Consider the following 14,211-nt stretch of genomic DNA (forward strand, 5'->3'; position numbering starts at 1 on the left):
GAGGCAATTAGTGCAATTAGTGCAATTTTTGGCATGAACAGGCGACTTGTATTAAATATGTGTATATGAACTTATTTTTAAAGACATTTTACTGGCATACAGCTGCCACATTGGTATACAGGAAATTTTGAGTTTTACTCAATCGATATTGTTACATTACATGACGAATGGTATCTCCTCTACCTGGAGTAGATTATTGCGGGGTCAGTAACTTTGCAAATTCATTTTATACTTGGTTGTAGAAGGAATTGGGGAAATGATTTTTTTTTAAATCGTCGATAAAATGCATTTACATCGTCTTTTGGCTTGCGGAACCTGCCTAATGCATTTCCACAGCTCAGCATATTGGCCTGAGAGTGACCCAACACTTCGTCCCCAAAAGGACGAAGTGCGAGGTGCCTATTGCGCCTCTATAGGGAAAATCGGGCACGTAGATGTTCAAAAGTCATAACCCGAGCAAACAGGTGTCCCGGATTATCCGCCATCAACTCACGCCCGACATTATTTTGCACTTCCTAGTTCGAAAATTTGGTATTTTGGCTTCAGTGTTTACCAAAACAAAATGACGGTGAGCCCGATCGTTTCTTGCCATTTTTCTTGTTTCAATTATGTCTAAAATAGACAAATCGGAGGTCGCGGCCTTCATGTAATATGCATTTGAAGTTGTCTACTTTTCCGACTTGGTCTGTCATTTATTGTGTACATCGCGATTGCGATGCATTCCATGTAGGGGAACCCATGCACGCACGTACAATACATGCACTACATGTCAATGATGTACATGAGAATATGAAGGGTTATCAGGTTATGAAATCTAAGGCTAAACTTTAGAATCCCCGATGGGAAATGACGTAGTTTGATCGCATTCAACTATAAATCCATTGAACAGTGGTGCTTGGTTAGTCAACCAATGACCTTTTTTTGGGGTGTGATCGGGGATTGTAAACTCGTTCCAAAGAAATGATGGTGGATGGACTATTTATTGACGTAACACACTGAGTCCCGCTGCTGCCCAATACAATACTTCAGATCTTTGGTCCCGGATATGATAATGGTCCGTTAGTCCGTTAGGCCATAATTGACATGATGTCTAACGCATAACTCCTTCAAAGAAAACACTGCGTTGCGCTAAACTGCAAATCATTCATAATCAGGTGCACAACACAGTGTTTTCTTTGAAAAGGATAGTGTTAGGCTTGGCCAGTATCGAAAATATAGATCTTTTCAGCCTATACATGGATGGTTCATTTTTTGTAGTAAATGTGTCTCTGGCTGTCTTCCTTTTAAAAACTTGTCTACAGCCATACTTCATACCAGTCCTATATCTTTATTATGTTCAATGTAATTCATGTCCATTAGAACATTGCCAAGTCCCGTCAAGTAAGTTGTATGAACTGCTTCCTCTATTGCTTTATTGGTGCAGGATTTGCTGGATATTTTAAAGGGATTTAAGGTGCTTTCTTTTAGAAATTCACACCGATACTTGTTTCTTGGATAGAGTGAGACTAGAAAGGGTTGTCTGAGAGGTTGTCTTTGATTTCTAGATTTACCTGTTTATTCTTCCTTAAAATATGGTGTTAAACAATTGGTTTCTCTAAGTTTTCTAAGGTGTTTTCCGTTATATGGTTCGCATCCATGTCATGGTGGTTGATTTTGTCCTTTGATTGTCGATTGATATGATAATGACTTGTGCAAGTACAAGTAAAGTTTCTGATTGAACCTCCGAAAGGGGGTCTGGTCTTGTAATGTTGAAGACAATTGATTGCATAGAAACTGTTTCAGTTTTTGGGGTTAAAATTGTTTTTGGTTGGCCTTTACATGCACACTGAGAGTCAGACCTGTACATTGCCAGATGAGAGATTTTAAATCGTGATGATTTGATTTCAGGAACGCCACCTGGATTGTGCCCTTGATTTGATGAGACGCTTGCCTCCACAGCAAGTGGAGAAAAACTTAAGTGATCTCATAGACTTGGTGAGTATTTGAAGATGAGACTGGAATGCTTGCTGGATCTATATTTAAAAAAAATCCTCCCACATGTAATGTCCCTGTAGCAGGCAGTTGGTACATTTATGATGGTCTTTGGCCATGACAACCATAACACTGTGACTTCATCAGAATCCACTCTTATGCCTTTGCCCTCTGTGAGAGTTGTTTTAAAAACTTGGATTGTCCAACACATGTAAAGGTACATACAATACATCCAAATGTAGGATCTATGCCAAGTCTTGAGGTATGTTGTATGTATCCCCAACATTTTGAGAAAATAGATTTAGGATTTGAAGCACGAATTGGGACAAAGATCCCCAACTGTTCTATTGTGCTGTCACGTTGTATTTGTTGCTTTTTTCAGTGTCCAACCTTGGTGGAAGATTTGTTGTCATCAGTCGACCAGCCCCTGAAGGTGGCACGTGACAAGGAAACAGGCAAAGACTACCTGTTGTGTGATTATAACAGAGATGGAGACTCATACCGGTGAGCTGGGGAAAACAATTCTTAAAAAAAGGATAATTCGCAAGAGCAGTCGATCGGAATACAAAAATTGGATTGGAGGGCCCGGAAGACAGTCTGGCTTTGACCAAATTGTTCATTTTGAGACCAGTTGGTTATTGACAGTTCCTTTGATGATATCCGATTCTTCTTTCCATAAATCATGTGTTCTATTTTCAGATCTCCATGGACGAATACATATAATCCTCCTTTAAGTGATGGTGCCATTCCTTCAGACAAGTTACGTAGACTAGAAATTGAAGCTAATGAGGCTTTTGATGTGTACCGAGAAATGTAAGTTGTATCAGTGGGGTGGTTTTTTTTCTTCATTCGGTTAATGTCAAAATTATGTCAAAACTCAAACAAAAATGACATCGACATGTCTGTCACAAGGTACTTTCATGCGGCGGTCGTAGTTTTGCTGGTGAAATGAGTGTAGCATAAAGGCCTTCTATTTCAGTTGGCTCTTGTTTACAACATGTGAAACAAGTGCACTCAAACTCTCAATTGGTCAGATATAATGGGACCTTGCGATTTTTGACAGTTCGGCCTTTGGAGAAATGAATTATAGAATAAATTCACATACTATTTCTTGGTTACAATTGCACTTTTGGCTTGTTTCAGGTACTATGAAGGTGGTGTATCATCGGTCTACCTCTGGGATTTAGATCATGGTTTTGCTGGGGTCGTGTTAATGAAGAAGGCTGGAGACTCTGCTGCGGTTAAAGGGTGCTGGGATTCTATCCATGTGATTGAAGTGCTGGTAAGCAAGCAATTTGTTTTGTTCATTACGTGTGCTAATTTTAGTTCAGCCTTATTTGTTTTGAAGCCAGTAGAATATTAGGAGTCTTGGGGGATTATGCAGATGATGTGACCGTCCTTGAATCCCACAAATCACAAATTAACACGGCCATTTACTCCAAGACCTAGAGATAAAGTCGGTCTCCAAAATTCCAAACCAAAGACAAAGGCAATACATCATATTATGATCACCCATTTCTTCCTCTTCGTGTTTTCAGGAAAAGTCAAATGGACGTAATGCACATTATAAACTCACGTCGACTGTGATGTTGTGGCTGCAGAGTAAAGGGGATCAGTCAGGCATTATGAATGCTGGCGGGAACTTGTGCAGGCAGGTCAGTAAAGCTGCTACAATGTCAGTTTTGTTTAGTATACATGTATTTCGAAGCATGTAATTTGACCCAGAAACCTCATTATTTTGAAGTTCTGAGCTTAAATACCTGTGGCATTACTCCCAAGATTTTGTTTAAAAGATCAGTTTGAGTCCTGATTAAGAAAGTCTTGCGCTAGCCCTGGTGTTGGTTGTATTCTTCAGATGACATTTGGTGCTTTCATTACAGACTGAGCTGGATTCCCCAGTCACCGATGCAAGTCCCCACATTGCCAATATTGGTCGAATGATTGAGGTAAGATTCCTTTGCTCTTGTTGGTTGATTTCAGCTATTCTTTTCACTCCTGTCGGGAGTCCTGGGGAGCTCAAATCTTGTCATTCCTGTTGCTTTCCCACACCACCTAGATTTGGAAGTGCAGTAGGTAACATGTTTGTCAGTGTTCTTCTATGTTTATACATGATGTCACCAGATTCTAAGGCAGCTCATTCTAACATGCCTATTCTCCTATTTTCAGGATTTGGAAAACAAAATGAGGTCTACATTAAACGAAATCTACTTTGGGAAAGCAAAGGACGTCATGAATAACCTACGAAGCGTCGCGGACCTCAAAATGAGGAAGCCACAAGCAGCTTTAGCCAAGGAATTATGTAATAAGTTTAACACAAGAGCAGACAGTTGAATAATTTCTCTCCTGTGTAAATTTTAGTGTATGACAGAGTAGTCTGGACTTTAGGACCTGGGCATGATTCATAAGGTATATCCTGCAGTCTTAAACTAAGTAGTAGATGACACTGTACAAGTGATGTCACATTCTTAAGACTGCTTTGGGTTATTTCATTTCTATAAGGCTTACAATACATTAATCGCCAAACAAGCCTTGTGAGGGCTATAAATCAATTTCATTTTGTCATCCATTTTATACTCTCGGCCTCCTCTTCAGATTACCAATTTGTGATTCAATATGATGTCTGAGGATAAGAAAATGTTTGAAAAATTCCATGAGGCATTTGACAGGTTGCATCACGTTAGTCTAAAATGTGGCTGTGGGTGTCAAAAAGTATTGGTATGTGCAGATAGTGTCGAGTTCAACAATTGGAGATTTCGATTCGTCCAACATTCACATTATCCGTGTTGCTGCAAAACAGCCTATCAGATATTACAGGAGAGTTGCCTCGTCTTGGTCAAGGGGGCAGGGTAATGATGGTATGTTATGTCACTAAACTTTACGTGTCAGTCTTTCGAATGTGGCACACGCTCCTTTTCTCTTTGATTATTGCATTTAACCATGATTAATCAGTATCGTAAATTGCATGACAAGACCTCTTACGTTAAATTTCTGCCAATAATTGATTTCGATCTAGTAGAAAAGATAATTCTGAACATTTTTCACCCTGAATTGTACATTTTAGTGTAGGATGAAATATTTGTGCAGACACTGTCAGTGACCGGACCTAAAGCTGCTGACAACTTCAGGTTGATGCTCAGCTATATAGGATTTGTTATCACTTGTTGTTATGTTTATTATCACAAAGTACTGTGGGACTGTGGAGGTGTATAAGGAAACTTTGCAATAGACTCCCAGTCTAATTGGGGTAGGCTTTGTAACTAGTTCTGGCCAATTTTTCTTCCCCAATGTTGCAACGTAAATAGGGTAGTTTGCGATTTAGTTTGGTTGTGTGCACCAATTAGAATGAACATTGTACGATGTGCTATTAAAATTACTGCAAAAACCTATTACTTCTCTCGTCTCAACCATCACACCCGGGCAGGTTTTGCAGCAAACAACTGTGCATCTTATGGTATCTAGATACAGATCTGTTCTCTGGCTTCTAAGGGAGTGCCTATGATTGGTATAAACGAGAGCTCTACAAGTGCTGAACATTATCATTGTAACAAGAAGGGCATGGGTACTTACAAGTTAAGTTGACACCGCAGATTACTTTGATTGAATAAGAAAAGCTGTATTGTGCGGTTTAAAGAATCCGAGGTTTTGATATGTACTAATGTGACCAGCATGAGAAATTCCATCTCATTCCCCCCCCCCCCCCAAAATAAGACTGAAATAGTCAGTCCCTTTTTCACATTTCACGATGGATATCATGTAACAGGATTTGCCCAAATGGGTTATGTTTGCTGGGAACAACACTTTCTGAATAAGAAGTTCATCTTATTGGAGGACATATAAGAAATTTGTATGCAAACTTGTAATATATGGTCTATATATCTAAATAAATAAAATATGGTAACAATGCTATTTCGGAGTTTCTCAAGTTTCTATGACACTTACGTTGGTAATGGTGCACTTTAAACTGGGGAGGCCCCCTCTGTCTTCATACCGAGCCATGTCCCTGGTGACAAGCTGGATATAGTATTTGCATTATTCTAAAACAACGCCATTGTCTCTTTAACGGGGAGGGCGTACTGTACTTCGGGATGTCTTGTGAAGACATTGGAACAACCTGATTCAGAGTAGCCAATCAACGAATGATTCAAGGAACCTGTAACCGGAGACTCCATGGCAACGAAGCGAGCGGGAAACTAGCCGATAATGTATGCGTAAGGCGACCAGCAGCGTCACCAAAGTCACTGTAGCGGCAACGGGTAGAACAACAATGCAGACGATAGCAACCATGTGTGATAGCGTGTTTAAATGCCTTGAAGTGAAATGAAACCAAATTTATTCGTCAACGTATTTAATTTATTCCTCAACAGAGATACACAACTTTATGTATCAGGTAACAAAATGAGAGCAGGACATAAGAAATATTTTACATAAGGTAATATATCATTTCCTGAGCACTTTACAAAAGATAATATATAATATATATTATCTAATCTTAGGAAATGTATATATTATATAAAGACGTAAAATAAGTGTGACAGAAATAAAAGAAGTACATGTAGATTTTAGTACATTATAAAAGACCTTTTTTGACATTTTTGATAAAAAGGTAGCATTTCAGTAAACCAAAGTAAATATTTCAAGTCTATAAGGTCTCAAAGAGAACAATCACCAATATCCAGTACCAAGGCCTTTTGAAGTAGTGAGCTCTGGCATGAACCTGCACCTTCACAATCAAGAACTTTACACACAAATTTATAGAGATTGTGTGTAAATGTGCCCACCTTGGATATGCACCAAGCAGTTCTCAGATTGTTGGCTTGGAACAGTCTCAACTTCCATCATGTTCCCATCACAATTTTGAGGCACAGAATGTTCGAGAATTTCAACATTTTGCCCCTGTGCATCTATCGGAACACCCTGTAGAACATGGCTCTGCGTGTCGACCGATACACCCTGTATAACTTGTATTCCTTCACCTTTTTCTGAGACCAGCCTTTCGATTGGTACCTCTAACGTCTGGAAGTCTTGCATTCTTGTCAACTGCTGGTAGCTTAGTGTCTCATTATCGACTGATTGTAACTCGAAGACTTGATCGCCATCGATGACGTTGTGGATCTCGGTGGACTGAACAAACTGTTGCGTGTTCTGCAGAACATCCTCAAGGGTGACTTGGTCATGAGCACCAATCTGAATGACATGCTCCTCACTGATATCATGCTCAACAGGAATGGCGAACCGTTGAACGTTGCCATCTCCATCTTCTGGGATGATGCAAAGCAAGACAGAACCGTCAGGATTTTGCTTTTGTTCCACATAATGTGTCACGGTTGAACTAGCATCAATCTGACACATGCTCGTGTGATTAACCAACTGATTTTGATCACTAAAATGAGCGCCACACTGAGAACAGACAAATTTGACAGGGTAACAGTGTTTCTTTTCACAACTCTTAAAGTGAGACGTCATCTGATGCTGCTCATAAAATGCTTTCCCACAAACAGAACATGCATATTTTGGCGACTCTGTGCTGTGCTTCTGCACATGACGACTTAGCTCGCCCTTAATGGAAAACCTGGCAGTGCACTGTGTACACTTGTATGGACGTTCCTTGGTGTGCACAGCACGCACATGGCCATCTAAGTGATTCTTACGAATGAAACGTTTCGGGCAAAATTGACAGACATGTTTTTTAATATTGAGATGGATTTTCATGTGCAGTTGCAGGGCGTATCGATTCACCAGCACTTTCCCGCATAATTCACAAATGCTCTCCTGTTGGATCTTTTTACACTTGTGCCGTGACAGGTCAATGTCACTTATGAAGGGTTTATAACACAAAGAACACTTGTAAGCTGAAGAGCAGTACTTCTCATGAAAATCTAGTCTTCCCTTCTTCTTGCCTTTGAACTGTGAGCAGTAGTCGCAACTCTTCCAGTCACTATTTAAACCGTCTACTGAATTACCTGACACAGATCTTGAAGCCTCTTCCTTTTGTGCAATATTTTTCAGTATGTCAGTAAAAGAGCTTGAGACTAGATTCTGAAATTGGTCCGAATCTGCTTCCAAGTTTTTCATATTAGCGTGGTCTTTTAAATGTTTCATGCGAGTAACTATGGAGTTAAAACTGTCCTCCAGTGACACTTCACAAACTGGACCATCTTCAATAACTAAAGTCTCCTCTACTAAAAGAATATCACCAGTACTCAATCCAGGGTTTTTGTCAATGCCACTTGTCTGTACTATTTTGCCTTTCTTATCTTTAAACGAAGGTGCAATTTTGATAGAAGGAGTTATGTGATATGATCTCCTAGGTTCTCTAGCTTTTGTTAGAATCTTTTGCACTGCTGGCTTTAACTTTGAAATGCCAGAGCGACTTCTAGTTTTGGGACCAGGTTCATTACTATCCACCAGAGTGTTTTCCTGAACGCTTACATGAATGCCAAGTACTTCAGTGTCCACAACCTCAGATTTAACTTCCGTGGTTGTACTATCTGTTTTTCTCTTGCCAGGTGGCCTCCCACGCTTCCTACCAGTGCAGATGCGTGGCTTGACCATGTCCATACTCGGCTCATACTCTGGATCATCTACCATATCCAATCTCTCCTCCACAACAGTCTCATCATCTTCAACATCAAAATCAACAAACTTTGCTTTCTTTGCAGGCTTGGGAACAGGCTTGGAAATATCATTCGTGTTTGTAGACTGATCCACCATGTCTGGTTTCACAACCCTCGGCTGATCATACTCAATGGCACCATCACATAGCTTTATCACATCCACCATCTCAAATGACTGAGCCAGGAGGCGGACGTCTATGACTTCCTCCGGTCCAAGGTTAGATATGCCTGAATACAATACGTCTAAAAGCATCTGGATATTTTTTGCTCCCAAATCTAACATAACTTGCCCAACATTTTGACCGCTGAGCTTGGAATTGAATAACTGACTTGAAGCAGCAAGTACAGCGCTGTGGGCGTTAAAGACCATGTTATCGTTGCTGGCAACAGTCACATCGCATAATGTTCCAGATCGTCTTTGTTCATCCAGCAGGTGAAGGACTTCAGATGCATAGCTACCGCTCATTTTGGTTTCATTCATATTCCCTGGTCATCACCTCCTGAAATGTACAGATGTGGTACAGGTATTAAACTAAAAATCTTGATATCAATTACAAAACCAGATGCTCTAGGCCTATAGATCCATGCACTTGATTCAATGATTGAGAACAACGTTTACGAAGACATCGCACGCACCACATCAAGTTACAGTAATGTAAAAATGCATGGTGACGTGACGATGGCCAACACTACGTTATGTAAACGCTGTTCCCAATCAAGTGCAGGGATCTATAGCATACCTATGGCTAGTTTTGACCAAGATAAGATTTAAAACAACATCCGAGAATAAAACGTGAAAACATCCCGTGCTTGCTGTGTACAATTACAAAGCGTCCGAAAATAAGAATGGGGTCAGATAGTGGCTTATATTCCACATTCAATCATTCATGAACCGAATATGTTCGTAAACAATTTTCTAACCTTTATGATTTGTAAAGATGTAACTTAAGCTCCTAAATATCAACCGGGAATCACAAAAGAAAGAGTGAATTTCACCGCATTTATCGCGTACTTTCCGATGAAAACATAGCGATTTGTTACATCCTCGATGTACACTTCGGGAGTTCTACTAGAGTGACTCTAGTGGTTACTCTCCGCTAATAGGTGGCAGCATAGACAGTTGACCTGCAACGTACCTGAATGACGTAAAGTTCAACACCGCGAGACATTTGCACTGGCCATTGCATATATAAAGGTCCTGGTACTTTTAGTAAGTTGGAATAAAGATAAGCTGTGATTATAACGGTCGTCAGCACCATAAGGAAAATATGACCCAAATCCCTTCAAGCAGTGAGACACCACTGTAATGGTCCAAAGTGATTTATCTATAGTATAGGATGTTTGGGGTTCATGGAAACTCGTCCCCCGTTTCCCCCCTAAAAAGGGAGAAAATTTCCACCTTAAGACGGTGTAATTTTTCCTTTTAGGTGATCGAGTAGTTCCACTTTTTTAGCTCAGATTGGCGCCAGCTGGGATCCTGTGAGTGAGGACAGAATTTTGGGGACGAAGTATTTGTCTAAGCGGGTCGAGGTTAATTCGTATTTCCCACGTAATGAACTAATGGTGGCGTCACCTGTTATTCCTAGTAGAACTCCGACATCCCTCGAAGTGTACATCGAAGATGTAACAAATCGCGAAAACATGCCTCGTTTTGGAAAAGGTCAAGGCCACGTAGCAGACGCCTTGACATGCTTGATTGAAACTGTCAATAAAATGTCATGATTTATCGACCTCTGTTAGCTTTATTTAGGTCAACTTTAGTACGAACAACTCTTAAATATACACTGACTCGAAACATGGCGGCATTGCGTCCTAAAGAAGAAGATTCGTTGTTGAAAGGAGTCGTTGTTTCCAGGTCGGTATTTTTTCCATCATCAATCAAGCAATGCATGAATGAATGAATGACAAGACGTGTGCTGTAGCCTGCATGCAGTGTACACTTACACTACACTAGCTTGTAGCCTATACACTGTCGCTGTACATGTACTTGTACTGTAGTAAGACACTATACCGGTATTGTACATACAATATACCATGATCCATACATGGTAGTCCAATGATGGTGTACTCTTGACTGATACATGAATGATGATGATTGATGTATTGTAGCCAATGTATTGTAGGGTGACCGTCCAAATGTAACGAAATGATTGACATTGTCATTGACCATCATGTTGACATTACGGACATTGGTCTAGGCACAGCCTAGGGTCCTAAAAACAAACTGGTACAGGTACGGTAGGGTAGGGTAGGCGGAGGGTTAGGCCCCACATCTTGTTGATCTGACTGACTTTGCTGATCTTTGACTTATTGGTACTGGTAAGTGGTAGTAGGAGGGGCTACCTCCGCATCATTCAAGGTCTTGTTCTTTTTTGCAGGGTGATGTTACCAGATGATGCAAATAATGCTGGTAATGTCCATGGAGGAGTCATCCTGAAACTGATGGAGGAAGCAGGGGTCGTCATTGCCACAAGATATTGCAATAGGGTATGCGTGATGATTTTGTCTTACTAGTTCACTGTGTCTGGTCTATAGTTTACTGTAAACTGCCAAATACAGTACATTGACCATCCAGGACTGTGGCTTGGCTAATACCAGTAAGTAAGTAGATAGAAAGCAGACAGTCTGGGATTTCATGTCCAACAATTAATGGCGTCATTAGAAAATGTACAGTCTGTAGGATCTGGCTATCACTCGTGTCACTGAGGATCCTTGCTTCACTGACTACTGCATTTTTCAGCAAGCTGTGTCAAGTAAAGCAAACCCTGTGATAGCCGCCCTTGCTAGAGTTGAGAGCATGGACTTTCTGCTGCCAATGCATATAGGTGAGGTAGCTGAAGTCATGGCAGAGATAAGGTACACGGCTAGTCATTCCTTGGAAGTTATTGTTGATGTCTGGGCGGAGGACATCCTTCATGGTAACTATGATAATGGTCTAACCTTTTCTAATTGCTCTGATTGCCTGGTCCTTGTTTGCAATGCCAACTTGGTGTGAATTGAAATTATAACGGATTATGAATCAAAACAGATGCTTCATTATTATGGAGGCTGTTCAGTTTATAGAGGTGTCCATAAGCAAGGTTATATTCCATAGTACTCATTGGTTCCTTGACATGACATAGCAATTTTAGTGCAATATTAGTATTAAATATTTTGTCAAGAAAATATGATGCGAATGTTCAGTTGATCAGATTCTACATTCTATCATTTTCAGGGACCAAGCGTTTCACCAATAAAGCCACTCTCTGGTATGTTCCATTCAATGTCGAAACAAACAGTGTAGCCGCTGTTCCACCGATGGAATATGAAAGTCCAGAAATAGAGGAAAGAGGACGACTGGCGTATGAACGCCAGAAATTAGAACGGTCGAAGACAACTCCAAGTCTTATGTCACCTCATCCTATCTGTGACAATCAACAACAAGGTGAGTCTTTGTTAATTGTCTTCAGTGGTGGGCGCAGGAAGGAGTGCCAATGGAGAGTTTTGTATGCACATGCCTCACTGAATACAAAATATGGACATCTTGTTCCAATTTCTGTTGATTTAAAGTCCTCAAAGGAGTGTTAGTCAATGCTGCATTTTTCAAAGAACATTTCCTACTGTTGTCTTCAGCTCCTCAATTCATCGAATAATCTTTTCAGGGTTCTGGCCTGAACAGCACACGGTGCAATATTCCCAGACAACTCTGACCCATTTGATCATGCCATCAGACTGTGCTGTCCACGGTTACGCAATGGGTGGCGTCATCATGAAGCTGATGGATGAGTGTGCTGGCGTTGTGTCGGCCAAACACTGTCATTCCAATGTTGTTACTGCCTCAATTGACACAATCAACTTCCATGGGAAAGCGAAGAAAGGTTTGTAGCAAAGGTTTGATTGCCAACTTGACCTAAAAATCGACCACTGCTAACCATAGACTGGAGGAGGATAGCGAGCTTGCCTTTCAAATGCTCAACACTGGTCAGATCTTGATCTTGCTGTAAGGAAAGCATCACACTAATAAAACTGATTTTTGCCTTGCAGGAAGTCTCTTGACTGTGATTGGTCGAGCCACATTCACAAGTAGTCGAACGGTTGAAGTTGAGGTGAACGTGGATGTAGAAACGATCCAGACCTTTGCCAGTCAAACTAAAGAGAGGGCAGTCCATGCATACTTTAATTTTGTTTCATTGGATAAACAGAGGAAAACACTGCAAGTTCCGCCGCTAAAGGTATAAATATCTATCAGAATTTCAAACTTATAGCTCAGTTAGGATTATGTTTTGTCAAGTCTTCCTGATGTTTATTCCAAGTGAGCCGTTTGTGCATATTGATGCTTTGGCAATGCTTGAGAGACAGACAACACTATAACATCATTAGCAGAGGTTGTGTTGTCCTCAATTACCCCTGAATGATGAGTCTGATGTTTTCAATCTTTCCAGGTGAAATCACCCGGAGAGCTTCAGAGGTGGGAGGAGGGAAAAGAACGGTATGAGGTAAAGAAGAGATCACGATTGAAAGCCAAGGAAGAGGAGAGAAAGAAAAAAGAAGAATTGGAGACAAGTATGTTGACTCCTTTGATGTCTAATATGTAGCTTGGCGATCTCAAAAGTGAAGACAACGTATGTCTTATTGAACTTTAACTTAATAACAGGGTAAAGTCTGACTGTACTTACTATGTATACTGTTAACTGTGAAAATTTTGGAGCTTTTAATTTTTTTCGCAATTTTTTTATAATGCATTGTCGAACAGAATTTTCAAAAGCTTGAAAATGTATAAGTTTATCCAAAAGTATTAAAATTCAGCAAAGAATGCCCTATTTATCGCCAATTGAAAATGAGTAAATGTGCCAACTTTTAATGTCAGGAAAGTTTCATGGTTTACAGTAATTGTGAAATTATCTTGTTTACATGTAGCGTCCTCTAAAGAGGTGTGTTCTCTTAGCCGGGTAGGGTAGTAGGCTTACATATCATTGAATGTAAAACTAAGAATTGATGACATGTCTTTTCTTATATACCATACCATGTGCAGTCATGGAGTCAAGAGTGAAATCTGTTGCATTTAAAGTCATTAGAAATGATTATTTGATGTATAAAACCAGCAATAAACAATTGTTTTAGCTAATTTTCAGCGTTATCCTTTCATTTCAACACAATACCTACTTGGATACTTTTAATTTCCTTCTTCATTAGAAGCACCTCTCATGATTAAGACCCAAACATTCGTTAAAAAGTGTCTGTGAAGAATCCTCAACATATACTGGCAGCAACCAATTTCGAACCAGGAACTGTGCAAGAGAACTCCGTAAACCCCACTTGAGGAGCTCCTCTAATGCAAATGGAGGTATATCGGCCACACTCGGAGAAAGCCCATCTCAAACCATACAGCAGCAGGGAAAAGATACTGATGAAGGCCAAAAAACACCTGGCAGCGAGACGCCTGGTCCGCCGCCTGCTCAATTCGGCCTCTTCCTCATCAACTCTGCAGAAGTGCGACAGATCCAGAATAGCTAGAATTGCACCTCGTTGTCCTTAAGATTTTGTAGGGTTGGACATCAGATCATGGTATGTGAGAGGACTATTCAAGGTCAAAACTCACTGGTGTTCTCGTGAGACTAGGACGATCAGAATACCTCAAAATCATAAA

At 40.4% G+C, this 14,211-nt stretch overlaps 3 protein-coding genes across 5 annotated transcripts; 2 read left to right on the forward strand and 1 right to left on the reverse strand.

The window, feature by feature from the left end:
- The first annotated feature begins 444 nt into the window (after window positions 1–444).
- On the forward strand, window positions 445–5,877 carry LOC135497339 (F-actin-capping protein subunit beta-like). 2 transcript variants are annotated; one of them, XM_064787159.1, is made up of 9 exons: window positions 466–568; window positions 1,360–1,380; window positions 1,888–1,974; window positions 2,354–2,475; window positions 2,671–2,784; window positions 3,115–3,253; window positions 3,510–3,626; window positions 3,852–3,917; window positions 4,138–5,877. In XM_064787159.1, the coding sequence occupies exons 1-9, from the start codon at window positions 563–565 to the stop codon at window positions 4,300–4,302; spliced, it is 837 nt and encodes a 278-aa protein (XP_064643229.1). In that variant the 5' UTR covers window positions 466–562; the 3' UTR covers window positions 4,303–5,877. The 2 variants fall into 2 exon arrangements, with proteins under 2 accessions (XP_064643230.1, XP_064643229.1); XM_064787160.1 differs by lacking the exon at window positions 1,360–1,380 and having other exon boundaries at window positions 445–568.
- Window positions 5,878–6,331: 454 nt separating this feature from the next.
- On the reverse strand, window positions 6,332–9,635 carry LOC135496808 (zinc finger and BTB domain-containing protein 24-like). 2 transcript variants are annotated; one of them, XM_064786332.1, is made up of 2 exons: window positions 9,598–9,635; window positions 6,332–9,085 (listed from the first exon to the last, which is right to left on the reverse strand). In XM_064786332.1, the coding sequence occupies exon 2, from the start codon at window positions 9,064–9,066 to the stop codon at window positions 6,721–6,723; it is 2,346 nt and encodes a 781-aa protein (XP_064642402.1). In that variant the 5' UTR covers window positions 9,067–9,085; window positions 9,598–9,635; the 3' UTR covers window positions 6,332–6,720. The 2 variants fall into 2 exon arrangements, with proteins under 2 accessions (XP_064642402.1, XP_064642401.1); XM_064786331.1 differs by having other exon boundaries at window positions 9,507–9,616.
- Window positions 9,636–10,259: 624 nt separating this feature from the next.
- On the forward strand, window positions 10,260–13,689 carry LOC135496822 (cytosolic acyl coenzyme A thioester hydrolase-like). Its single transcript, XM_064786348.1, has 7 exons — window positions 10,260–10,440; window positions 10,964–11,072; window positions 11,326–11,503; window positions 11,800–12,009; window positions 12,227–12,442; window positions 12,609–12,796; window positions 13,007–13,689. Exons 1-7 carry the CDS (start codon window positions 10,304–10,306, stop codon window positions 13,157–13,159), a joined length of 1,191 nt encoding a protein of 396 aa, XP_064642418.1. The 5' UTR covers window positions 10,260–10,303; the 3' UTR covers window positions 13,160–13,689.
- Window positions 13,690–14,211: the final 522 nt, after the last annotated feature.

The sequence above is a fragment of the Lineus longissimus genome, chromosome 12 (assembly GCF_910592395.1).
Source record: "Lineus longissimus chromosome 12, tnLinLong1.2, whole genome shotgun sequence".
Lineage (NCBI taxonomy): Eukaryota > Metazoa > Nemertea > Pilidiophora > Heteronemertea > Lineidae > Lineus > Lineus longissimus.